Source organism: Corticium candelabrum, chromosome 6 (genome assembly GCF_963422355.1).
Source record: "Corticium candelabrum chromosome 6, ooCorCand1.1, whole genome shotgun sequence".
Classification (NCBI taxonomy): domain Eukaryota; kingdom Metazoa; phylum Porifera; class Homoscleromorpha; order Homosclerophorida; family Plakinidae; genus Corticium; species Corticium candelabrum.
This window is the reverse complement of record NC_085090.1, coordinates 2803227-2829339: the sequence shown is the minus strand read 5'-3', so window position 1 is coordinate 2829339 and position 26113 is coordinate 2803227. Positions and strand designations below refer to the sequence as shown.

Here is a 26113-nt window from a genome sequence, read left to right as displayed (position 1 = left end):
GAAAGGGGGAAAAGGGGGAGAGAGCGTGCGTCACCATTAGGAAGTAAACATTCATATACATATACATTTACAAGAGAGTACAGTATTTGTGCTCAGTGCTACAAGGGTTGGGTACAGTCTCATAAAAGCATTAGCAACTGTTCCAATGCTTTTATTTGCTATGCCCCAGAGTCGGGCACCATGTGACAGAAACCTGACCACCAGCATCTCCCTCAATATCCACACTTTCAGGCAACAAAATTCAATTTATATGTCAATCATTTTGTGACGTCACAGGAAGGATACTACACATCATGGCAAACTCTGACTGAAAGTAGGTACAGAGAGAGAAAATAAAACATCAACACACTACTACACTGTCATCAATAAAGTCATTTCTAACTCTTTCAAGAGATAACTTCCAGTTCTGCAAGAGGTCAATGCTCTTACTGCTCCTCTCTGATTGCTCACAAGTGGTGCCTTCACTTCGACGACAGCAGGAGACTTAGCTGTTGCCAGCTTGGCGAGTTTGTATTCCAACAGCATGTGGTTCTGCGGGTGGAGGCCCACACAAGCACGAAAGATGTCTTCAATACAGGCTCTTTGTCGGAAGAGAGCATTCACTACAGGTGTTTCGCGTGGTACCATTGGAGCTTTTAGGAGATAACTGAGATATGAGAGAATCGAGTTGAAGCCGGTGTACTCGATTTGACCCTCTGCAAAAACACAAACAATAAAGTGTGTGTGTGTGTGTGTGTGTGTGTGTGTGTGTGTGTGTGTGTGTGTGTGTGTGTGTGTGTGTGTGTGTGTGTGTACGTCAAGTAGTGAGTTGCAGCAGGTGGTAAATATTTTCATGATACATGTATGAAATGGGGTATGCGAATCAACCCTGACAAAACCAAAATCCTGAGTATTGGTGCTGAAGAAGCAAACATCTCGAATTCTGGTCGTGTTCTAGAGAATGTTTCTGAATTCTGCTATTTGGGCAGCATTGTGAGTAAGTCAGGGGACTGTCACTTAGAGGTTGTTGAACGTATTCAGAAAGCTAGCAGGACATTCTGTTCTTGGAAACGTAGAGTGTTCACAAACTGAGGATTTAGCAAGAACACAAAACTGAGAGTCTTTAGGTCACTAGTGATGCCAGTTTTACTATAAGGTTGTGAGACTTGGGCAATCACTCAAGTAGATATTCGAAGACTGAACACTTCTCATATGCACTGTATTAGATCTATCTTGGGTGTATCAAGACTGAACAAGATAAGAAATTCCTTCAATTTGAAATCTGCCAAGGAAGAACCAATTGAACGTCAAATTCAACATCAAAGATTGCAGTGGCTTGGTCATTTACAACGGATGAATGTTTCTCGTCCACAAAAGTTGTTACTGAGAAGCAAGTTGCATGATGTCAAACGCCCTCAGCATGGTCCAAAGAACAGGTGGATTGATACCATTCAACGAGACCTGATGTCATTGAATATTGACCCGTCACAAGTCAATGACCGCTCTTCTTGGCGAAAAATTCTGCGATGCTGAAGCCCATAGTGGGTATGGCAGAATTCCAAGTGTGTGCGTGTGTGTGTGTGTGTGTGTGTGTGTGTGTGTGTGTGTGTGTGTGTGTGTCTCAGTGGGTCTGTGTGTGGGTATGACCTTTTGCTTATAAATGGTGACAACCACAACATGCTGGATAACGAAGCTAATCTTGTGCTGACTAGACTGCTTGCTCAACAAAGCAGTCTTTCTCGCTTCAATTTCCACTAAAGTCACGACCACAACTATCTGACTTCACCACCCATTAACAACATTACCGTGTAAGCTACTGTACTATAAATGATGGCATAAAGGTCTCTGAATAAATGCTCACGGTTGGCTAAAAATCACAACTAAAAGTTTATTTCCAAATATGTGAAATGCATATACAAAGACCCATGGCCAAATAGCGTCTCCTGTATCTTGACCTATAGCCAAGCACAAAGAGGGGAGATGTAGATGTTGGCTGCGTGAGACTATGATTGATGCAATCCACATATGTCTGACAGAGTGTACACTGTATTTAGTTCAGTTAACTGGCAAACGTCAGACAAAAAGCCGACGAATGGTCTAGTACTCTCCAATCCTGCATCATGACGAGTTTGTTGATGTGTACCACAGAGTTCGTTGTGATACTGTGCTCATAATGTGTTGAGCAGCCCAAGGTTCAACGAATGCCATTCTGATTCAGTATGATTCACTCTTTCATCTCGTGTCTATCAACTCTACCAGGACTGCTACAGTGGATAGTTGCAACAGAATAACGAACAATTGATGACTTCAGCACTAAAAACTTTATTACAGCCGCTATCTGAAAAATGCCAAAGGCATCTATCCGTAAACACAGGGTTTGTGTCGCTTCAAAAGAGATTAAATCTTTTTCATTTGACGTCTGGGGCTTCTATAAGATCCTTTACAGTAATTTAGAAATAAAATGCTAGAAGGGTTGTACAGTATCCACCACAGCACGGCAAAGTGCAAGGTGTAGACACATGATTATGCCTCAACAACAAAAGAGCCAATGGTATCACTGAGGACTCACCAGCTTTCATTGTAATTCACTGACACATCTCGGCAAGAATAACAAGATCTAGAATAATAGGCACGACTAAGAGAGAATCCTACAGAGAGAGAAACACACTCCTACACTGCAAACGGATACGAAACCCGACTGTCTTACCTCACAAGCATTATAAAGAACTATCGTATTCAATCCTCCCATAAATATTTCGGACGTATACTCATCCATGGCTCGTTTACTATCAGCCACATAGGGCACGCACTTGATGACCACACAGTGATCAGGTTTCTTGCCGTCTTCATACAGAAGCCTGTTCGATCCAACCATGTCATCGACAACCTTACTCCTAGAAATTTCCTTGGCTCGGAACTGTTTCGGTGCGGATAGGTTCTTGCCGTTGTTGTTACCGTGATGATTGTAGCTGACAATGGACACGGGCTAATGATAATCAAACAGAAATGTTTAGAAAACCAGATTATTCGTACAAAGTCATTTGGCTTTGTACGAAAAGGGTTATGCACCAGTATTAAGGTATCCCACGACAATTCTTTCTGAATAATCATTGTGACCTAACTGGATTACTCTATTTTGCTATGACTCCAACATGCCAAGTGATGTGTACCTAACTGCTTGTATACTACGTGGCACAGAATACTAACTAATGTACCGTTCACACCAGCACGGTTATGTAACCAAACTGAACCAAACCAAACAGTACTAGGTACACCAGAATGTCACTAATCTGACAACCCCGTGCCAAGCACTGTTCAGACTAGTGAATTTGTTCGAATTATCACAAAAGCCAAACCGCGTAGCCTTGGAGGTCCAGACCTTGCCTCACACATCTAGACCACTGGTGCATTTTAGGATCTCTACACGTATGTCATGTTTGTAGTAAAGGACACCACTACAACGACTACATGTATTTCTAAATAATGTAACAGTCAGAATTTAAAAGTTAGGTATGCACATTTGCTAAATATTAGATATAACTGCAACACGGATCAGACTGCCCAATAGGATCTGGGTACACAAGTCAGGGCACCAAAGGTAATTCGCATTAGTGAGGTTTGACTGTAACAGTGCTAGTCTTTGTTCACACAGCGAGTTGGAAAAAGCGAGCTAAGACTGTGGCGTCAAAGCAAGTGGGCATGTCTAACTGCATAGGTGGGCATTAGCTTTCGCTTTTCGTGTCATGTGATGTGTATTAAGTCATACAAGTTGTTAAGCCACATAAAGTGTTCAGAGTCATATGAGTTAGAGTCATCTTCTGATTGAGTGCTAACTAGTTTTTGTTATATCTTGTTACATGAGCATGCACCAACTCCAGCACAGTTCGGTTTGCGTTCACACTACACAACTGAACCCTAACCGGTTACACTAACCCTTACCCTAATCAAACCGTGCTGGCATGGCAACTTGAGATAGACCAGCTTCAATTAGGCCAGTTGTTCGCAATATGAAGTGAAGCCCTACCTAGTGTAAATGAGGTATAAGTCATTTCATCCTGTTTTCAAAAACAAGTAAAGCTACATGACTGTAAACTCAACAACGAGTCGTCCACAATGTTGGTGAACATAAAGATTGCGATGCATATCAAGGCAGTACATCGTGCCACATTTTGTACATACAGATAGATGTCCCTACACAAAAAATGTGTAAGTATAAACAAGAAGGATGTCTTTCACTTTGCAATGTGTTCCGTCTCAACCCTAGCACCAGACCTTAGTGACAGTGGCAACAATGTAACGCTGGCAATGATCATCCCATATGAGCATAAAGACTGACAACAAGTCAATATTCAACATAAGCCATATGCACCCGTAAAATCCAACTTTCTTACTTACCAAGGCATTTAAACATTCCAAGTATCCAAGTTGAAACTAACTAATTTTTTAGACCTCCGGTTCCTGTTTCTGTAAACTCATGATGTTGCAACTACAAGGATAAAGATTCCTAGAATGGAAGCCTCAGAATAAGGATGAGCAGTCATCACATGACTGTAACACCATGACTAACACCATTGCTTCATCACCAAGTTGCTCTTGTGGCTTTCCTGACTTTCTGCATTGACACAGACATTTGAACTTCCTGCATGGGAATCCTTACCAGCATCAATTGCTCAATACAACACAACTTTAAAAGGTACTACTCCTCCCACCATAATCAAATAAAATTAGGCTTTTAGCAACAACAATCAAATCTATGACATGTAAAAAAGGTACTGCACTTACTACATGATGCTAATGTGCTTGGTCACTCATATTTCTCATGTCAACCATCACCATCCAACCAAAAATGACATCAGTGTTCGAAAAAGTGTTCGTCAAGTGACAACTTGAAGACTAAATGGGTTCAAGTGACGACCAATGAAATTAGTTATGGCGGAACAAATACATTTTTGTTTTTATGCTGTAGAGCAGGATAGTGAAATAAATCAAGTCAACTGAGAGTGACAACTCAAGTTCTGACGTCATGGAATTTCGTTTACTTGTCTAAACAATCAGTATCTGACTATCACTATTTGATATTATAAAATGTATGTAAAAGTCTTACACTCCTTGACAACAAATTTTTTTGAAGTTGACAAGATTATGACTTTGTCTGCTCTAAAATTTCAAACACTGTAATGCACTTCAAAAGCATCAGCGTTCGAAAAACAAATCGCCAAGTCGCATGGCGATCTCTGTCACAGGAATGACGACTAGTCAAGCCTAGGTAGTCGCCATGCCGGACGGAATGGTAAACTGTGACAAAGATAGACTTTCCAGATTTCCGAATTTAGTAGAAGCCTGAAAACTAGTACGACGTAATCTGGGTACACAAAAACCTCAACTTTGCCACCTACATGAACGTAAAGTTAAAACTGTCCACCCGTGTTTCAGCGCAAAGCGATCATAATACGAAGCACGTGCACAAGCAATGACACTTACCTGCAGCTGGGAAACACTCACGCAATTAATTAATTAAAGAAACCCCACAATAGGATCGATTTTGACTGGCTTCCTGCACAATGGCGTGCATTCAGCACTTACGTAACTTGAAATGTGCAACAGAAGTCGAAGCCAGAGCAATTCTAGATAAGATTGGCGAATTCCAATATTCCCAGAAGCCAGCTACTAGTTTCTTGTCTCGGTGCCAACTAGATTTGCTGGCTAAAGATCTGATACCAGACGATGCTCCTGCAAATCTGCTTCCAGTAGCTGTGGGCGCAGACAAAACTGCCTCTATCGGGTCGTTTCTTTTTTTTTTTTGCGGGGCACGAAATTGCCATCAAGAACTACGGCTTCGCACTGTTCTTGAGCTCATGCTCAACAAAGAGTATTGCATCAGTTGCTGCAAGGAACATGCTGACAAGGGGTCAATGGAGTCTGGCTTCTCTCCTAGCAGCTGCCTCACAATGTATTTGTCTAGTGTTACTCCTGGTAAGAACTTCAAGTATGAGATAACGGGAGTATGCATGTGTGCATGACGTCTGCACACGCTAAACCAACTAAACCAACTAAAAAACCTTTTACATTCTGCTTGCATACAGTAAGTAAACCTTGTAACTTGCAAGTATTTTATGTCTCCGTAATTAGGCATAATTAATTAGGTTTCCAATGTGAACAGCGAAGCATCGTTATTCCTAACCGAACGTTTTGTAATAACATGATTGGCAAGAACCTAGCAAGCTTTACTGTCCTGGACACCTTATCTTACGTCAATGTTTTCAAACAGGTGATGGAAAAGATGAATGTAGATGACTGGCAAAGCCGATTGATTGGGTTGGCAACAGATGGTTGCAGTGCGATGAGAGGAAGAAAGGATGGTTTTGCTGTTAGACTGCAAAGACAAGTAAGTGTCAGCCTTGACCACAGTGCACTGCGTAGCGCATAGACTGCAGCTTTCTGTTCTGCACGTTACAAAAGAAGTACCATATCTCAGCGAGAAGTTTGAGCCAATGCTTAAGAAGCTTTTCAACTTTTATCATTATTCACCGCGAAGGCAGAGACAGTTGAAAGAAGTAGCAATTATTCTTTGACCAAGAAATTTCCAAGTTGGGGGAGATTCATGCTGTGAGAAGGGTGGCCAACAAAGTTGAGGCACTTATGACTCTAAAGAACAGTTATGGTCCAGTAGTCTCTTACCTACAGAGTTTAGCAGGAAGAACAGAAGGGTACAGGCTGTCATCTGAAGACAAAAGGTCTTCTGTCTGTCATTAAATCTGAGAAGTTTGTGCCAATGCTTCATATCTTGATTGACTTGCTCACAATTATGACCACTTTTTCTCTGTTTATCCAACAAAATGACATATGCATAAGCCAAATCCCTGACAAAATCATGGCTGTAAAAAAGAGCTTCAGTTAAAGCAAGATAAGCCACGTGTTGGTGGAGAACTTGAAGCATTTCTGTCTGCTTTTGACAGTAACGGACGCACTTTTCAAAACCACAAATTAACTCAGGAAAGAGGTTCGCGAACTACTAGTGTAGCTAGTTTTAGTTCCGATAAAGAGCATTTGGTTGCTAGTACTATTCGGTCACTGGACAAGCGATTTGATGAACTGCTTAATGATGACACAGTACTTGTTGCAGCGATCTTTGATCCATTAAACTGGCCAGCCGAGACTGAACAGACCTGGTACGGAAACAACCTTGTTGCTACCCCTGCTAACAGATTCAAAAACCACGTTACAGTGAGTCAAAATCCTGATGGCATCAGTAGCACTGTTGTGTCCATTGCTGTGGCAGAGTGGCAAGATCTTTTTCTTGTACTACAAGGAAAAAAGGTGGCTTCATACAGAGATGTTTACGATGCCGTCGTTTCCGCAAGGAGGAGATTTCCAGTCATAGCCGACTTACTGCAACTGGCAGCCACGTTGCCGCTGTCGACTGCTGAATGTCAAGGGTTTTCGACAATGAATTTAGTGAAGACTAAATTGCAAAACAGACTCGACACTGCAACTCTGGATGATCTCCTTTTAGTGAAATGCAACAAACCATCAATGGCTGACTATAATTGTGTGCCAGCTATACATTCTTGGGCAGAATTTGGTTCTGGACCAAGACATGTAAGAGGGCATGCATTAGGAAGTGGACGAAAAGCGTACATCACCAAGTCTTGACTGTCTTGACCTTTGCACGCGTTGAGTTGACACGGAAATGAGTTAAACTGTTCGTTGCTTAGCAATTTTCATTACAGTTGTTTAGTGTAGCAGACTGTTGGTCAGTTGGTCAGTTTATACACTCTAAGATGTCCCAACCGTTGAACCTAGACATTAATCTAGAGAATGAAGCGCCTTCTGTGCCTGCATGTGGTTACATTGCCGCATCGATCCTGCTATTGAACTAGGGTGAGTGTAACTAAAAGTAAGTAGCTATAATAAGCTTATTAATTAATTAAAGAGACTTTTTGACTAATAGCTTCTGACCATCACAAGTGGACATGGTCAACGTAATTTATTGAGGGGCGTGGTATAATAAGAATTGCTTTGCCCACCAACATTTCTTAGGTTTTTCGAACCCTGAGGATCCATTAAGTTGGCAGAAATTTTAATAAAGTGTAAAACAGACATCTAAATGCAACTCAATTCCTCTAGTTGAATAATAATTTTAGATCTCCTGTAATTTAGTTTCTTATCCAAATAACAAATGCAACAAATTACTGATAAACAAGCAACTACCTAAAACAGCAAAGCCTGGTTCACAATTATGACATTGATGCTCAGCTGAGAGTCAAAACTTTAAAGACAGCGCCTGAACGGAAGCAGCATCCTTTGATGCATGCTGACGCTGAAGCTGGAATAGCCTTCATCTATATTTCAGGGTTAGCCTCCGCAACAATGTCAGCATCAGCGATATTATAAACCAGGCTTAACTGTGAAACTCTTCCTGTGTTAGTGTTAGTGCATTACATACATCGGATTAATTACAGAACATGCAGCAATTACCTTGATGCCAGCACTGACTAGAAAATCGACAAGAACCGATTTCATCTTTGTTTGACCCGACTAAAAGTCATCACCACCAACATACACTCCATGTTTCTCTGCCATCTCTACGACTCCTGGCACTAGCGTGTTTTGCGGTGATCCATTGATGTAACAACATCCCTCTAAGATGCTGGCAACTGCAAACATGGTGGACGGCAACACTTCCTCTTCTCCACGTTCGATGGAGCCCATCAGTTCATCGGCAGTCATGTTCAGTCCCAGATTCACGTCGCAGAAACGTTCCGTGTTGGCAGTCCACAGAACAATTACCTAATAAAAAGGAAAACTAGAAAAGGCAATATTAATTAATTACAATATAAATAAGTCAATACCTTGTCTAGTTTTTGCTAATTTTGAAGTCTTGAATGTCGGCCCTCAACTGCTGAAGCATCTCCCACTTGGTACCGGTCAGTACATTGTCAGCTCTGTCTTTCTGGTTGGCAGCAATGAAATCGGGCATGTAAACAGACGGTCTTGGCTTCAGTTCTTTCATGTGGGGTTTAAGCTGCACCTGTATGATAAAAGACAAATTACAAGAATTAACAGTCTGCATAGACAAGAAATGTGTATTTCATAAAATAATTCGGAATTAAAATAATTCAGAGTTTGTAACAGTAACCCATGCTCCTTACCTGAAAGGTTTAGTAACTAATTAGTTAATTAGATTAATTAATTAACCACAACTCAAAATCATTCCAAAATCTGATATCAACCACTTGGTGCATATGAATGAATGATGTCATTTATGTAAAAATATAATGCATCTTGTTCAGCACTTCAGTGTATTTATATTCAGGTGGGATCAAATTAGTTGTGCAAGAGTGTGCATGGATGATACAATAGCAGTGACATTATTCCTATCAACTGTCCTAACTATAGACAGTCTACTTTATAGTTACAATGGAAAACACAGCTTCAGTATACCTCCTTGCCACTAAGTTAGTTCAGTGCTGGTGCAACAGCTCTACGCCAAGGCACGTCCCAAACATTCTCTTCTCAATACATCACAAGTCAACGAAGAAGGCATATCCTTCACAGTGCATCATCACTGATTCAGACTGCATGATCTCAGACAGACACTGTATTTTTGCATGATACACAAAATTGATCCATGATTATAAATATTAATGTAATGCACTGATTAATTAATTACTAGCTGGAACTGCCGCCACCTCAGTTTCAGTGCTCTTCATGCACTTTCATTTTATGTATTACAACACCATAACAGGAAGAGTAATTGTCTGAGGTACAATTGACAACAACCTACGTAACTAGCACAAACATCTCAAATAATGTTTCATCATTAGCTGTAGGTTGTAGTCAAGAACTCGTGCATCCTCCATAGCTACGGCCAAGTTCCTAGAACCGATGTCTCACCCGTCGAAGACAATGTCATTAGGCCGAACCATAGGCAGCAGCTCGCCTAGCGCAATGAAATGCTCTTGACCGTCTGCCGACGTACCAAGGCTTACAGTAGAGGCCTGAGTGACGGAACCATAATAATTCGAACGCTACAGACACAAACGGCGGCTAGAGATAACCGTTGAGTTGAGTTACCCGTACAAAACACAAACTTTCACTCATTCTTTCGTGTGCCATTGAAGACCGAGTTGGTTAGCCAATACAGCTTCCATCGCAGTCGTACTGTTGTTTCCACCCCATCCGACTAGCATGCATCCGAGACGAGGAACCTAGACAAACAGAGAGAAAGAGAGCTTCAAAACCTGAAGATGACGTTGGACTCCATGCTGCGATTCAGTCATGTGCAGAGCTCGAGCGGAACTGACGAACAGGTTTGGGCACTGCCCATTCAGGTTTAGGCTCGGTCGTTCCAGGTTTGAACAGTCAATGTGATTTAGCGCGAGACGAAACCTGCTCAGTCGCTGACCTTGCGATCGGTACGGGAGTTGAATGTCGTCGTTTGAGGCGTCACTATTGTTTGACCCCTTGCGTTCTTGCTCATGCCGCTCGTGTGATATTCGTACGTAGAGTCTAGAAGGTTTGCAGAGTAGGGTAAGGGCGCCTAATTGGGAACGCCTACACGTACTTCCGCCTGTGTCTCAAGTTCTTTACTGAAAAACCAATCTCACTGCACCTAACGAACCATAGCGTTGAAGCTTGATCTTCACTCTACACCCTCTAAGCAGCTGGCACGCTAGCGATCTACCGTGTTGACACAAGAGCTGCTAACCAGTGGGAGGTTCACATTACTGATATCTACGAGGCGTGTCCTAATTGGGAACAGTTCGTTTCTGGTTGAGTAAGCCTTCCAAGAGAATTATAAGACTGTGATCCAGTAGTCTAATATCTTCTGTGTCATCAGAATTTTTCCAGGCATTGGAAACTTTTGGTCTTCCCTACTACGATCTTATCTAGCGCGTGCCTAAAGTAGGTCTGCTGTGTGAAAGGAAGAGAAATGACTGAACAGTTATGGATGTGTCCAGAATGTAGTCATTGAATTTAACAAGTAGATTACAAGACAGCATGTTGTAGCAGCGGTTCCACATGATAATAGTAGTGTAGCGAGTTTTGCTACTGCAATGTTGGATGATAGTAAAGCTGTTAGTTTTTGTTCACGCCAGTGTCTAGGTGAATTCCAGGAGCATGTGGGAATACCTTCAACAATTCATAGCCACAGTTCCTTCCAACTAGTCCGTTTGCGACGTTTCGCAACTTGTACTTGAATATCAATACAAATACCATCATGTTAGGCCCTTCAGAGTCTTGATTCTCCCTTTCTCTCTCTATCACATGCCAATCCAGCCCCTAGAGGAAATTGGAGCCTACGCTCAAAGTACAAAGACATAGAGAGCTAACGATCAATCAGTACAATACAGAATTGATGCTCTGCAATGTTGTAGCGCTGGCTTACTCCACCGCTGCACAATCGTCAAGAACTCTGCCGTTCCCAATTAGGGCACTTTGCGCAGATATCAATATCTCAACGCTCGTACTTCTAGAAGCTCTACCTAGACAATGGAAATTTTCGAGTCTGCAGTTTTCAGTTCTTGTTTAGCCTAAAAACTAAGCTTCAAGTTCATGCGCTACTTAGTGCACAGCTGTACGGCTTTCAAGTGAAACTTGCTGGAGAAGTCGGCAATGAAAGTAGGCGTTCCCAATTAGGCTCCCGTACCCTACTGCACATTTGGGCTATGGACTTCGAATTCGGAGGTCATCGTCGTTTGCAGCTTCTACACAGTATTGCGAGCGTTTGGCCGTCGGAGTCTCCCAAGAGTGAATATATGCTTTGGGAAAAACTAAATTTCGGTTAGATCATCTGATGTCATCATAATACGTGTGGTAGGCACGTGCAACCAATCAAAGAGCATTGATTCGAATAGGTCCACGTTGTGGTCACATGTTGTGATTTGAAAGGTCTCGATGCTGCAATTGTACTGTGTGTGTACATGTAGCAAGCAAGCATGCACGTGACACTTACTGTCTGTTCGTGTTCACTGTGAATTTAGAAGTACTAGTCCGTAGGTAGCACCTGTGTTGGTGTAGAAACACGTAATTAATTAACTAATTGGCTGTGACCTACTAAGTAATTATGACATCAATCTGTAATCGTATTCTAACCATAACGTTGCAATGGTCTTTGATATGCAAAAATCTTATCTTCCTGGGTGTGTCTTATTTACATGCTATGTTTAGCGTCTAGAAGAAATTCGGGCTCTTGCGCTTTCGAATGATGCCAAGATCGTCGCTTACCGACGAACGACACAGGAGATATAGCGATTTTTGCAAATATACAGTGAACGCGAACAGAGAGTAGGTGGGGAAGTCAGATTAGCCGCGCCTCAGACGCAGTGTGGATTGCTGCCCCGGATGCGCCACTATCAAAACGCGTAATGGTGATGGCGGCGCATCCGGGGCTGCAATCGACAGCGTCTGGGGCGAGGCTTTGTTACATTTAATCGAATTAAGTTGTCAGTATAGTAGAGTCAAAACATATGCGAAGAACATTTGGTAATTGGTGTGTACTCTAGATAGTACATTAAACTGTGCACTTTCTGGTTGTTTAATTAACTACAAAATACAAACTTTAAATTAAGAAATAGAAAATAGAAATAGAACAAAAAATAATAATTTTCTGGAAAGTTGATTTTGGTAATTGATCTCCAGTTGCTAATTGAATGCAGCTATATTCATTTATCAAAATTATAAAATTTGCCTTTATACGAAAAATAAATAAAAATTATTGTCGTGTCTTGTTCAACTAGTAGTATTTACGAAAGGTTAATATTGCATGCTTCTAAATTGGTAATTCCAAATAAACTAGCCTTTCGTATTTCATCTCGAGACACCGCCCCTCGAATAAAAGTTTCCCTGGAATTAATGCCGCACTTGTTTAAATGTATCGACCAACACTACAAATTTTAAATGCTCCATTTGAATAGATGCGGTATTTTAATGAATTCCGGTAGATCTGACAATATCACTTAGATATTTAATGTTATTTTAACAACGTTAGACAGAGTTGATTCCAGCCCCGAGTCGTGCGCGCTAGCGGTGCCGTAGCGTGCGTTGTAGCTAAGGGCGGAGTTATCCGTCCAAAGTACTAAATACTTGGCACTGCAGGCGTGTTGCGGTCATTGTAGCAATTGCAAGCGTCAACGCTTCAGAAGAATTTGTTGTCAGTGCTCAAAAAAAATTGTGATGGAAGACCAGGATAGCCCGTCGGTGACCATGTCCTTGGCTGAACTTAAGGTCCTGATGGCAGAGACGGCCAAAGAGGCTGCTCGGGCTGCTCTGTAAGAAGATCAAGAGAAACTCGCCTCTCAGTCTCAAGCTGCCTCAGGTACGTTCGGAGCTAGGGAAATAATACATAAACTGCAGCCTACTATAGGCACCAACGCCGGGCAGCGTAGCAGCGCAGGAAATAAGAATGAGTTATCGAGACAGCAATCATGTGCTTGTAGTTACATATGCACCGGTGTAGGTATAGCCACGCAGCGAGCAGCAATGCGCCGGAGGCGGTTGGACGCTTATAACCAGAGACAGTCAAGGCTATAAACACAACTAAAAGTTTATTTCCAAATCTGTGAAAATGCATATACAAAGAAAGACCCATGCCCACATAGCGTCCCCTGTATCTTGACCTATAGCCAAGCACAAAGAGGGGAGATGTAGATGTTGGCTGAATGAGACTATGATTAATGCAATCCACATATGTCCGACAGAGTGTACACTGTATGTAGTTCAGTTACCTTGGAGAGGATGACTAGCCTGAAGAATGTCAGACAAAAAGCCGACGAATGGTCTAGTACTCTCCGATCCTGCATCAGTTTGTTGGTGTACACCAGACAGTTCGTTGTGACAATGTGCTCATAATGTGTTGAGCAGCCCAAGATTCACCAGTATCACGAATGCCATTATGATTCAGTATGATTCACTCTTTCATCTCGTGTCTATCAACTTTACCAGCACTGCTGCAGTGTATAGTTGCAACAGACTATCGAAGAATTGATGTCTTAAGCACTAAAAACTTTATTACAGCCTCTGACTGAAAAAACGCCCACGGCATTTATATGTAAAACACAGGGTTTGTGTCGTTTCAAAAATTATTAAATCTTTTTCATTTGACGCCCAGGGCTTCTATGAGGTCACTTACAGTAATTTAGAAATAGAATGCTAGAAGGGTTGTAAAGTATCCACTACAGCAAGGCATGCTTATGCCACAACAACAAAAGTGCCAATGGTATCACTGAGGACTCACCAGCTTTCATTGTAATTTGCTGACACATCTGGGCAAGAATAACAAGATCTAGAATGATAGGCGCGGCTAACAGAGAATCCTACAGAGATAAACACAATCCTACACTGCACACCGATACGAAACCCGACTGTTTGTCTTACTTCACAAGTATTATGTAAAACTATCGTATTTAATCCTCCTATAAATATTTCGGAAGTATACTCATCCATGGCTCGTTTACTATCAGCCACATAGGGCACATACTTGATGACCACAGAGTGATCAGGTTTCTTGCCGTCTTCATACAGAAGCCTGTTCGATCCGACCATGTCATCGTCAACATTACTCTTAGAAATTTCCTTGGATTGCAACTGTTTCGGTGCGGACAGGTTCTTGCCGTCGTTGTTACCGAGATGATTGAAGCTCACAATGGACACGGGCTAATGATAATCAAACAGAAATATTTAGTAAACCGTATTATTCGTAAAAGTCATTTGGCTTTGTACAAACAGGGTTATGCACCAGTATTAGGGTATCCCACAACAATTCTTTCTGAAATAATCATTGTAACCTAACTGGATTACTTTACTTTGCAATGACTCCAACATGCCAAGTGATGTGTACCTAACTGCTTGTATACTATGTGGCACAGAATACTAACTAATGTCCCGTTCACACTAGCACGATAATGTAACCGAACTGAACCAAACCAAACAGTACTAGGTACAGCAGAATGTCACTAATCTAAACAGCCCCGTGCCAAGCACTGTTCACATTAGTGAAGTTGTTCAAATTATCACAAAAGCCAAAACGCGTACCCTTGCAGGTCCAGACCTTGCCTCGGACATCTAGACCACTGGTGCATTTTAGGATCTCTACACGTATGTCATGTTTGTGGCAAAGAACACCACTACAACGACTACATGTACTTCTAAATAATGTAAGCCAGAATTTAAAAGTCAGATATCCACATTTGCTAAAAACTAGATATAACCGCGACCCAACAGGATCTGGGTACACAAGTCAGAGCACCAAAGGTAATTCGGATTAGCGAAGATTCAGAATAGTGTAGTTTGACTGTAACCGTGGTAGTCCTTGTTCACACTGCGAGTTGGAGAAAGCGAGCTGAGATTGTGGTGTCAAAGCAAGTGGGCATGTGTACGTGCATAGATGGGCATTAGCTTTCGAGTCATGTGATGTGTATTGAGTCATACAAGTTGTGTAAGTCACGTGAAGTGTTCTAAGTCATATGAGTTAGAGTCATCTTCTGGTTGAGTGCTAACTAGTTTTTGTTATATCCTGTTACATGAGCATGCACCAACTCCAGCACAGTTTGGTTTGCATTCACACTACACAACTGAACCCTAACCGGTTACACTAACCCTAACCCTGACCAAACCGTGCTGGCATGGCAACTTGATATAGACCAGCTTTGGTTAGGCTGGTGTTCACAATATGAAGTGAAGTTCTACCAAGTGTAAATGGGGTATAAGTCATTTCATCCTGTTTTCAAAACAAGTAAAGCTGCATGACTGCAAACTCGACGAATCGTCCACAATGTTGGTGAACATAAAGATTGTAATGCATATCAAGGCAGTACATCATGCCATATTTGTACATACAGCTGTCCCTACAAGAAAAATGTGTAGGTATAAGCAAGAAGAATCTCTTTCACTTTACAATCTGTTCCGTCCAAACCATAGCACCAGACCTTAGTGACAGTGGCAACACTGTAATGCTGGCAATGATCATCCGATGTGAGCATATAGACTCAACACGAGTCAATATTCAACATAAGCAACTGCATGGGTAAAATCCAGCTTTCTTACCAAGGCATTAAACATTCCAAGTATCCAAGTTGAAACTAACTAATTTTTTAGACCTCCAGTTTCTGTTTCTGTAAACTCATGATGTTGCAACTACAAAGATAAAGATTCCTAGAATGGAAGCCTCAGAATAAGCATGAGCAGTCATCACATGACTGTAACACCATGACTAATACCATTGCTTCGTCACCAAGGTTGCTCTTGTGGCTTTCCTGGCTTTCTGCATTGACACAGACATTTGAACTTCCTGCATAGGAATCCTTACCAGCATCAATTGCTCAATACAGCACCACTTCAAAAGGTACTACTCCCAACCATAATCAAATAACATTGAGCTTTCAGCTACAACAATCAAATCTATGATATGTAAAAATGTACTGCACTTACTACATGATGCTAATGTGCTTGGTCACTCATAATTCTCATGTCAACCATCACCATCCAACCAAAACTGACATCAGTGTTCGAAAAAGTGTTTGTCAAGTTGTCATTTGATGACCAAATGGGTTCAAGTGACGACCAATGAAATTAGTTATGGCGGAACAAATACATTTTTGTTTTGATTTGTTGTAGAGCAGGATAGTGAAATAAATCAAATCAACTGAGAGTGACAACTCAGGTTCTGAAGTCATGGGATTTCATTTACTTGTCAGAACAATCAGTAACCGACTATCATTAGTTGATATTATGAAATTTTGTCTTAAACTCTTTGACGACTAAAAATTTTGTGAAGTTGCCAAGATTGCAACTACGTATGCTCTCAATTTCAAACACTGTAATGCACTTCAAAGCATCCATGAAGTTGGTAGGAATTTAACAAAGTGTAAAACAGACATCTATATGCAACTTAATTCCTCTACTTTAATTATAATTTTTAGGTCTCCTATAATTTAGTCTCTTATCCAAATAAGAAATGTAACAATTTCTGATAAACAAGCAACTACCTAAAACAGCAAAGCCTGGTTCACAATTATGACATTGATGCTCAGCTAAGCATCAAAACTTTAAAGACACGGACGCGAAATCCTTTGATGCACGCTGACACTGAAGCTGGAATAGCATTCATTCTATTTCAGGGTTAGCCTCAGCGACAATGTCAGCATCAGCGATATTATGAACCAGGCTTAACCGTGAAATTCTTCCTGTGTTAGTGTTAGTGCATTACATACAGCTGATCAATTACAGAGCATGCAACAATTACCTTGATGCCAGCACTGACTAGGAAATCGACGAGAACTGATTTCATCTTTCTTTGACCCGACTTAAAGTCATCGCCACCGACATACACTCCATGTTTCTCTGCCATCTCTATGGTTCTATGACTCCTGGCACTAGCGTGTTCTGCAGTGATCCATTAATGTAACAACATCCCTCCAAGATGCTGGCAACGACAAACATTGTGGACGGCGACACTTCCTTTTCTCCACGCTTGATGGAAGCCATCAGTTCGTTGGCCGCCATGTTCAGTCCCAGTTTCACATCACAGAAACGTTCAGTGTTGGCTGTTCAAAGAACAATTACCTAGCAAAAAAATAAAAAAATTAAAAAGGCAATACTAATTAATAACAATATAAATAAGTCAACATTTTGTCTAGTTTTTGGCTAATTCTGAAGTCTTGAATGTCGGTCCTCAACTGTTGAAGCATCTCCCACTTGGGACCGGTCAGTACGTTGTCTGCTCTGTCTTTCTGGTTGGCAGCAATGAAATCGGGAATGTAAACAGATGGTCTTGGCTTCAGTTTCTTCATGTGGGGTTTGAGCTGCACCTGCATGATAAAAGACAAATTACAAGAATTAACAGTTTGCATAGACAAGAAATGTGTAATCAATAAAATAATTCGGAATTAAAAATAATTCAGAGTTTGTAACAGTAACCCATGCTCCTTTAACTGACAGGTTCAGTAACTAATTAGTTAATTACTTAATTAGATTAATTAATTAACCACAACTAAAATCATTCCAATGTCTGATATCATCCACTTGGTGCATATGAATGATGTCATTTATGTAAAAATATAATGCATTTTGTTCAGCACTTCAGTGTATTTACATTCAGGTAGGACCAACTTAGTTGTGCAACAGTGTGCATGTATGATACTAGAGCAGTGACATTATTCCTATCAACTGTCCTAACCATAGGCAGTCTACTTTATAGTTACAATGGAAAACACTGTTGGGGTAAGCTTCAGAATACCTCCTTGCAAATAAGTTAGTTCAGTGCTGGTGCAACAGCTCTATGCCAAGGCTCGCCCCAAACATTGTCTTCTCAATACATCACAAGTCAAACAAGAAGGCATATCCTTCACAGTGCATCATCACTGATTCAGACTGCATAACCTCAGACAGGCACAGTATTTTTGCAGGATCCACAAAATTGATCCATAATTATAAATATTAGTATACTGCACTCATTGATTAATTACTAGCTCAGCTGGAACTGCCACCGCCTCAGTTTCAGTGCTTTTCACGCAATTTCATTTTCTGTATTACAACACCATAACAGGAAGAATCTGAGATGCAATTCACAACAACCTACGTAACTACCACAAACATTTCAAAAAAATTTCATCATTACCTGTAGGTTGTAGTCAAGAACTCGTGCATCCTCCATGGCTACGGCCAAGTTCCTAGAACTGATGTCCCACCCGTCGAAGACAATGTCATTAGGCCGAACCATAGGCAGTAGCTAGCCTAGCGCAATGAAATGCTCTTGACCGTCTGCAGACGTACAAAGACTTACAGTAGATGCCTGAGTGACGGAACCATAGTAATTCAAACGCTACAGACACAAACGGCGGCTAGAGATAACCGTTGAGTTGAGTTACCGGTACAAAACAAACTTTCACTCATTCTTTCGTGTGTCATTGAAGACCGAGTTGGTTAGCCAATACAACTGCCGTCACAGTCGTACCGTTGCTTCCACCCCATCCGACTAGCATGCATCCGAGACGAGGAACCTAGACAAACAGAGAGAAAGAAAGCTTCAAAACCTGACGATTGACGTTGGACTCCATGCTGCGACTCAGTCATGTGCAGGACTCGAGCGGAAATGACGAAAAAGGTTTGGGCGCTACCCATTCAGGTTTAGGCTCGGTCAGGTTTGAACAGTCAATGTGATTTCTATGTAGCAGCGCGGGACGAAACCTGCTCAGTCGCTGACCTTGCGCTCGGTACGGAAGTTGAATGTCGTCGTTTGAGGCGTCACTATTGTTTGACCACTCGCGTTCTTGCTCACGCCGCTCGTGTGATATTCGTACGTACAGTCACTAGGGTTTGCAGAGTACTGCACGTTTGGGCTAGGGACTTCGAACTCGGAGGTCATCGTCGTTCGCTGCTTCTACACAGTATTGCGAGCGTTTGGCTGTCGCAGTCTCCCAAGACTGAATATCTAGGCTTTGGGGAGAAACTAAGAATTTCCGTTGTAGCACCCTAGCTTTGTCTGCGCCAATCAGTGTCCAGTTTTCGCTTACAATAAATGACATATCCCACTTCCGCTACTTATTGACCGGTCAATAAATCGGGCGGTATAACTGCCTGGGGCTACTGGTTTATCAAGATGTGAATTGTTTGTGAACTTAATTAACAATTAGGCTACTGAAACATATCTGTCAGCCAGAACAAACAATACGTGGGTCTACGGATCCGTACGGAAATCCTAATGAGTTCTTTCATGCGTGTAGCAAGTGCAGACCTGAGCAAACTAAACTGAGAGTCGTCCTTCTGGAAAAAATTAACCGTGGTTAGGCGTCCAGCAACAGAATGATACTCGAGCGCACAGAACGCTGTAAACCAGCTACATGGGAGAAGGTGGATACGGCTTTCCACCTTGCCTTCAAACTTCATGCACAAACCTTGCAAGCCAGTAGTTCATTTCTCTGTTGTTCATAACATGCAGATCATACACGTACCGCCCGAGCGCTCCCTCTTCAGTTGGCTGCTTGTTTCTCCATTTCTTCCATGCGTTGAACACTCTAACCGCGCACATGCAGTAGCGTTTGTGGTGCCAGGGGGAACACGCGAATCAAGAAACTTCTGAAAACTACTGGATGAAATTGGAAACGAGATTCAGAAGACTGCTGATCAGAAACAACATCAACGTCTAGCAGTTTACTAGCTTCCAAAAATCAATAACTGGCAATTCTGCTGTTTCAATGCCCAAGTCGATTTCAGAACATTTTGCTACACACCTGATTTGAACTTCCGTGCCTAGAGGATATCACCGCCTCAGATGGGTGCTACAAGCCGGGTATAGACCTTTTGGCAAGTGTATAAACGAATACACTCCGCTGCGCCCAGCTCGTTGGCACTCAGGCTTGTTCGCCCTCGTGCCAACTCGTGGGCGGAGCGGGGTGTATTTCGTTTATACACTCGCCAGCGGTCTGTAGTGACAGATTGTGTATCTACGTGAAGAGAAGCCACTTGAGATCGGTTCTACATCAAGACAAAGCAAAGAATTATTTGGTGTGTACTGAACGAAAGTCTTGTTATATTATAGAAACTATTTATATGCAAAAATAAAATTTGAAGGCTCAAATCATTTCAATAACAACTATCTATAGCAGTTATAGAAAACATCACAAAACTCTAAACGTACCACAAATAATGACATTGACGTAAAAACGTTACATGACCAATTGTTTTATTTATAAAATTGTAGATTGAAACAATAGTAGTCGAAAACAAATTTGTATTATAACAAATGAAAAATTTATCTAATTAAAATATTATTCTACACGATTACATAAAATTTATGAAACGTTAGTTACCTATAATATGATCATATTTAAGTATTTAAATATTTTTATTGTCTGTTATATTATATATTTATTACAAGTTTTTGTAAAAATATTAGAAATATAGAAATCTGTTAACTTATTTCAAAATATTCTCGAATGATAGAACAAAGTACATCGTTATCTGATTTTATATATTTATTCACTAAGTACGAATCCATAGACTTATTGAATTTTCTATATGTAATAGATAGATTTAGACGTATGTATTATCAAATTTTTTGTAATATTTTAATGAAATGGATCTAATATATTATATTGGGGTCTGGAGGGGGAGTCTCGCAAAAACACCTTTGCCTCCATGATCCAAAAGTTAACCTTGACAAGAGAATTCGAATAGTGTCAGTCCTAGAGTCATTTTAGAAATGATTTCTGTGAGCCTATTGATTGTCTCAAGTTACAAGTGACTAACTAATGAAAAGAAGTACGTATTCAATAACAGGAAATGTTGATATGTAGCAGATGAGTTGTATGCTTGCTGTCGGTTTCTTCGAGAAAGTTTCGTAGTCTAGACAATTCATTGTGTTAGTTGTGGTAAAAACGAGTAACGTATGCTGTAGAACCTAGCTATAGGCTCCTACCTATCCTCAGCGCTTTGTTGAGTCGCTTTCTACGCCTACGATATGAAGTGATCCTCCTCTCTAGTAAATGCTTTCCGTGGGTATGAGACACTTGTGATTTGTAGTCACACAAAGAAATTATTTCTAGTTCAACAACGAAGACACTCTTGAACGTAAAACATGCCATCTATCTAATGTATGCAGTAACTCCTAGTTGACTTCTCGAGGTCAAATAGTGAAACTACCCTCTCTAGGTAGTATAGCATAGTAAGTTTTGTAGTGTGCGTAAACAGCTGCAGTCTAGTTTCCGTCTTGTTCTATTTGTTCTGTTTCTCGTAATGTGTGTATATACAGAGTCAAATTGTGTAGCAGAGTACAATGGAAGATCAGACATATTAGTCTGAGTTGTTAGACATATTTACATATATATATATATATATCAACTAGTCGAAATGGCTGTGAGGTGCTGTTTCTAGCGCTCGTATTGTAGTTGACGGTTTGTCTTCAGAGACGCACGTTTCGTTTTCAGTTTACTTGATACAACGTACTCTCCATCGGGTATTTTCATGGGTGTGTCCCTGGAGGTCTACCGTTGTCGAATTGGATGTTTCGCTCCTATTGCTCATCTCCTATCCACTTCAGTGTCTGAGAAAGTACAGCTCGGCCACACAACCAGCAGGAATAGGAACGTGAATGCTCATACCGCTCCTAAACGTGTGAGATGTCTTTTCAGCTGTTGCTTCTGTCTCACACTGGCCGCCATTTTGATACTACGTTGTGGTGACGTTCACCCACATCCGGGTCCTCCCACACGTCCTGAAGAGGACGTCCATTCTACAGTCGACCTCAGCACAGTTCGAGACTGCTCTTCTGGTACTTCCGATGATGTGAGTGTTTTAGAGGATTTGTGTACTCTATCCTCCCAAGCTGCGTCAAGCAGTGGTGTTTTGCCACAGTGTCCACTTTGTGCTTCTTCCTTCAGAGACATTGGGTCCCTGTGGCAACATATAAATGCTAGTCATATTAGTCGCCATTTATTTCCAAGCAGAGCTTTTCTTCAGGGTCATAATCGTCGTCTTTGCTGTGATTGTGGATTTGCCTATTCAAAGAGATTTCAGTGTTGCAGACGTTCTTTGGGATCAGGAAATCGCTGTCGTGGCTTGATGGAGGACCCTGTTTCTTCATTATGGCTGAATGGACAATCAGACCAAGATTCACTTTCTTCCTCCTGTGAGAATTCTCATAGTGATCTCCACCATGACACACACCTGTCAGCTTCTAATAGGCCTGACCCTTCTTGTGTGGCTTCTTGTCCTGCTGACTTGGATTTGGTATTAGAGGGAGTTCATGCTGCCTCTATGTTGTCTCCTCCCACGCAAGATGAATCTTTAGTATTCACGTCAGTAATGGATGAAATTGCTTCATTACGTGTTCAGACAGTTAAGCATGTGCCACGTTTGACTCGTCCATTACTTGCTGAAGTTCTTTCTGGTGAATTCTTACGTGCCTGTGAAAATGGTATTTGGGGTTTTGTTCGGCTGTTCATGTTTGCAAAAGCTGTGTTACGCGTTCCTCCTCGGGGAGGCAGAAAGAAGCGTTTGGTCATTAAGCAGCTGTTGTTATCTCGCCTGCGTCAATGGCAGCAGGGTAACTTGGTCGCACTGTGGACAGCAGCCAGGCAGGAGTGTCAGTCCCGGTCAACCCGTCAATCAGTCTCTATTGCCAAAAGTAATGCTCGTCGTTCACTGAATTTGGCACGCGAGGGTAGGTTTGGTGATGCTATGAAAGTGTTGGGCTCTTGTGGTTGTGCTTCTCGTGATGACCCAATGGTGCTAGATGAACTTAAATCACGTCACCCAGAACATGCTTTACCTGAATGGTCCGATGATATTCCACCTCCATTAGTTGTGGATTCTCTTGCAGTTTTATCAGCCTTAGAAAGTTTTCCCAGAGGTTCCAGTCCTGGTTTTTCTCAGCTTCGGGCTCAACATCTTTTAGATATTATGAAAGGAGCATATGTCCCAGATGCTCAGTTGTGCCTTGCAAATCTTTCAAGATTCATGACAAAGCTTTTGGCGGGTAAGTGTGATCCAAGAATCGCACCTTGGTTGTCTGGAGCACCACTGACTGCCCTCTTAAAGAAATCAGGAGGTTTTCGGCCAATTGCAGTTGGAGAAGTACTCCGGCGCCTGGCAAGTAAACTCTGTTGTGCTTCTGTGAAAGACCGCCTTCCAGACGTCTTTTTGCCAACTGGCCAAGTAGGAGTGGGTATTAGAAGTGGTATGGAATCAGCTATTCACACCACACAATCGTTTCTTGATGCTAACTGGGATAAAGAAGACTTCTGTTGCTTGAAAATTGACATGACTAATGCTTTTAATGAGTGCTCCAGACCAGCCTTTCTTTCACGTTTGCGGAGAGAATTTCCAGAATTATTTGCATGGGCTCAGTGGTCCTACCACGTACCTAGTGAGATGCGTTACGGTAGGCATCAAATCTTATCTACAGCTGGTGTCCAACAGGGAGATCCCTTGAGCCCTCTTCTGTTCTCACTTGTGATTCTGGAATTATTGGATTCTATTGGCGCTATTTCGAACCTACACCTTCAAATTTGGTATTTGGATGATGGGACATTTTTCGGCTCGAGAGAGTCTGTATCTTCTTTATTACAAAGTGTTTCGGAAAAGGGTCCCAGTTATGGCTTACATGTCAACTTAAATAAATGTGAACTATACTGGCCGTCTGGAGACCAAGCTTTTCCCTTGTTTCCCAGTCAAGTCAGACGTTTGTCAGAAGGGGTTGAGTTGCTAGGATCACCAGTCCATGGCTCTGTAGACTTTTTCAGATCATCTATATCCAAACGTGTTGATAAAGTCTTGGAGTCTCAAACGCTTCTGAGTAACCTTGAGGATCCACAAGTTGAATTGCATTTGCTACGGAGCTGTCAGAGTATCTGTAAAATCAATCATTTGTTACGTACTGTGACTCCTGCTTTGTTGACAGACCAATTACGCCGTTTCGATGTCGGCTTACGTCGATCTTTGGAAATCATCTGTCGATCCTCCATTACAGACACAGCATGGTTGCAGGCTACACTACCTGTACGACTTGGGGGTCTCGGTTTGAGAGAAGCAGTCAAGTCTGCACCAGCTGCATACGTGGGGAGTTGTAATTCCACAAAATTGTTAGTCCAAGATTTCCTTAGGAAAGCTTGTAATTCTCTGGCCTCAACAAACGTACACGTTCCGACTTCACTGCTTTTTGAAGAATCTGAAAGTTATCTTCAGAGTTGTTCCTTTCTGAAAAACGAACACAGTCATTTGCTTCTAGATTTCAACAACTCGACTCAACGACAAATTCAATCAAAACTCGATGCTGATTTATTCAATTGTTTATTGAACAATGCCAGCTTGAGAGACAGAGCTCGTTTAAATTCCATCAGTACACCCCATGCGGGAGCGTGGTTGAGGGCAATACCAAACCCTAATCTCGGCCTTTCCATGCTTTCTCATGAGTTTGTCATTTCTATACGGCTCTGGTTAGGGATTAAGATGTTTCCCTCTCCTCCAACTTCGATCCTGTGCACTTGTCGTCAACACATCGATCCTTTTGGAGATCACCTCATCAGCTGTGGTACAGGTCCAGAACGCACCAGAAGACACAACGCATTGGCAGAAGTCATTTTCCAGGCGTTATTAGTTGAGAATAAAGACGTGGTAAAGGAAGTGAGATGCAGTGGTAGTGACGAAAGTCGTCCAGGTGATGTTTTTCATCCTGACTTTTTAGAGGGCAAACCAGCTTATTTCGACATAACAGTCAGAAACTCATTGCAGCCATTGTACGTGACAAAAGCAGCAGTAAGGGCTGGGGCAGCAGCTGAAGCAGGTGAAGAACAGAAGGACACACGTCACGAAGCAAACGTTCTGGCAACAGGTGGTCTTTTTTACCCCTTGGTATTGGAAACATTGGGTTTCTGGTCTCCGTTCAGCATTAAAACGTTAAAAGCTATTGCATCTAAAACTTCAGCTGTCAGCGGAATTCGATTCCATCAAGCTTTCCAGAATTTGACGCAACAACTTTCGGTACAGTTGTGGAAATACAATGCAAGGATGTTGTTCAGAAGAATTCAACTTGAAGTACAGGACATTGATAGTTGGGATATACCCACCGTAGCGTAGTGTAGAATTTGGTAGTTAGTTCTGTTTAAATGTAAAAGTAAAAATATATATATATATATATATATATATATATATATATATATATATATATATATATATATATATATATATATATATATATTCATCATCATCATCATCATCATCATCATCATCATCATCATCATCATCATCATCATCAGAGATCTTTGGTCAATGGTGGTCTAAATCGGCACACACCAGCAAACACAAACAAACTGAATCGCGCTCTAAGCTACATAGTCTTAGTCTCTAACATAGTCTGGCTTGGCATCATTGACAACTTGGGTTTGCTTTAGAGCTGTAAAATACTGTACAAGAATTTTTAGAGCTACATAATTATACTTTCTTTTCACAGAGTTTTGATGCTTTCATGTAATTTGCACTGACAGCTGAATGTCATTGTGACATGTCTACTAGACGTGTTGCACTTTGAACCTGGATCCAAGTAGCTGCTACTGTAACACTATCGTAGCAATATGCAACGCAAACAAATGTCAAAGACATAAAGAGGACATCCCGTGATGCTGTTCTTGGTAGTATT

General features: G+C 41.5%; 2 protein-coding genes and 2 pseudogenes across 2 annotated transcripts; 2 read left to right on the top strand and 2 right to left on the bottom strand.

Moving 5' to 3' along the window:
• Positions 1-31: 31 nt before the first annotated feature.
• On the bottom strand, positions 32-11311 carry LOC134180666 (inositol-3-phosphate synthase 1-A-like; annotated as a pseudogene).
• Positions 11312-14156: 2845 nt separating this feature from the next.
• LOC134180747 (inositol-3-phosphate synthase 1-B-like) lies at positions 14157-19345 on the bottom strand (annotated as a pseudogene).
• A 2463-nt stretch (positions 19346-21808) lies between these two features.
• LOC134180746 (uncharacterized) lies at positions 21809-22871 on the top strand. The gene is made up of 2 exons (XM_062647931.1): positions 21809-22775; positions 22859-22871. The coding sequence occupies exons 1-2, from the start codon at positions 21943-21945 to the stop codon at positions 22869-22871; spliced, it is 846 nt and encodes a 281-aa protein (XP_062503915.1). The 5' UTR covers positions 21809-21942.
• Positions 22868-25594, top strand: LOC134181160 (uncharacterized). Its single transcript, XM_062648380.1, has one exon. The coding sequence runs from the start codon at positions 22921-22923 to the stop codon at positions 25552-25554; it is 2634 nt and encodes an 877-aa protein (XP_062504364.1). The 5' UTR covers positions 22868-22920; the 3' UTR covers positions 25555-25594.
• Positions 25595-26113: the final 519 nt, after the last annotated feature.

Coding starts and splice junctions, on each gene's coding strand:
- LOC134181160 (XM_062648380.1), top strand. CDS start 22,921: ATGTTTGCAAAAGCTGTGTTACGCGTTCCTCCTCGGGGAGGCAGAAAG.
- LOC134180746 (XM_062647931.1), top strand. CDS start 21,943: ATGGGTGTGTCCCTGGAGGTCTACCGTTGTCGAATTGGATGTTTCGCT.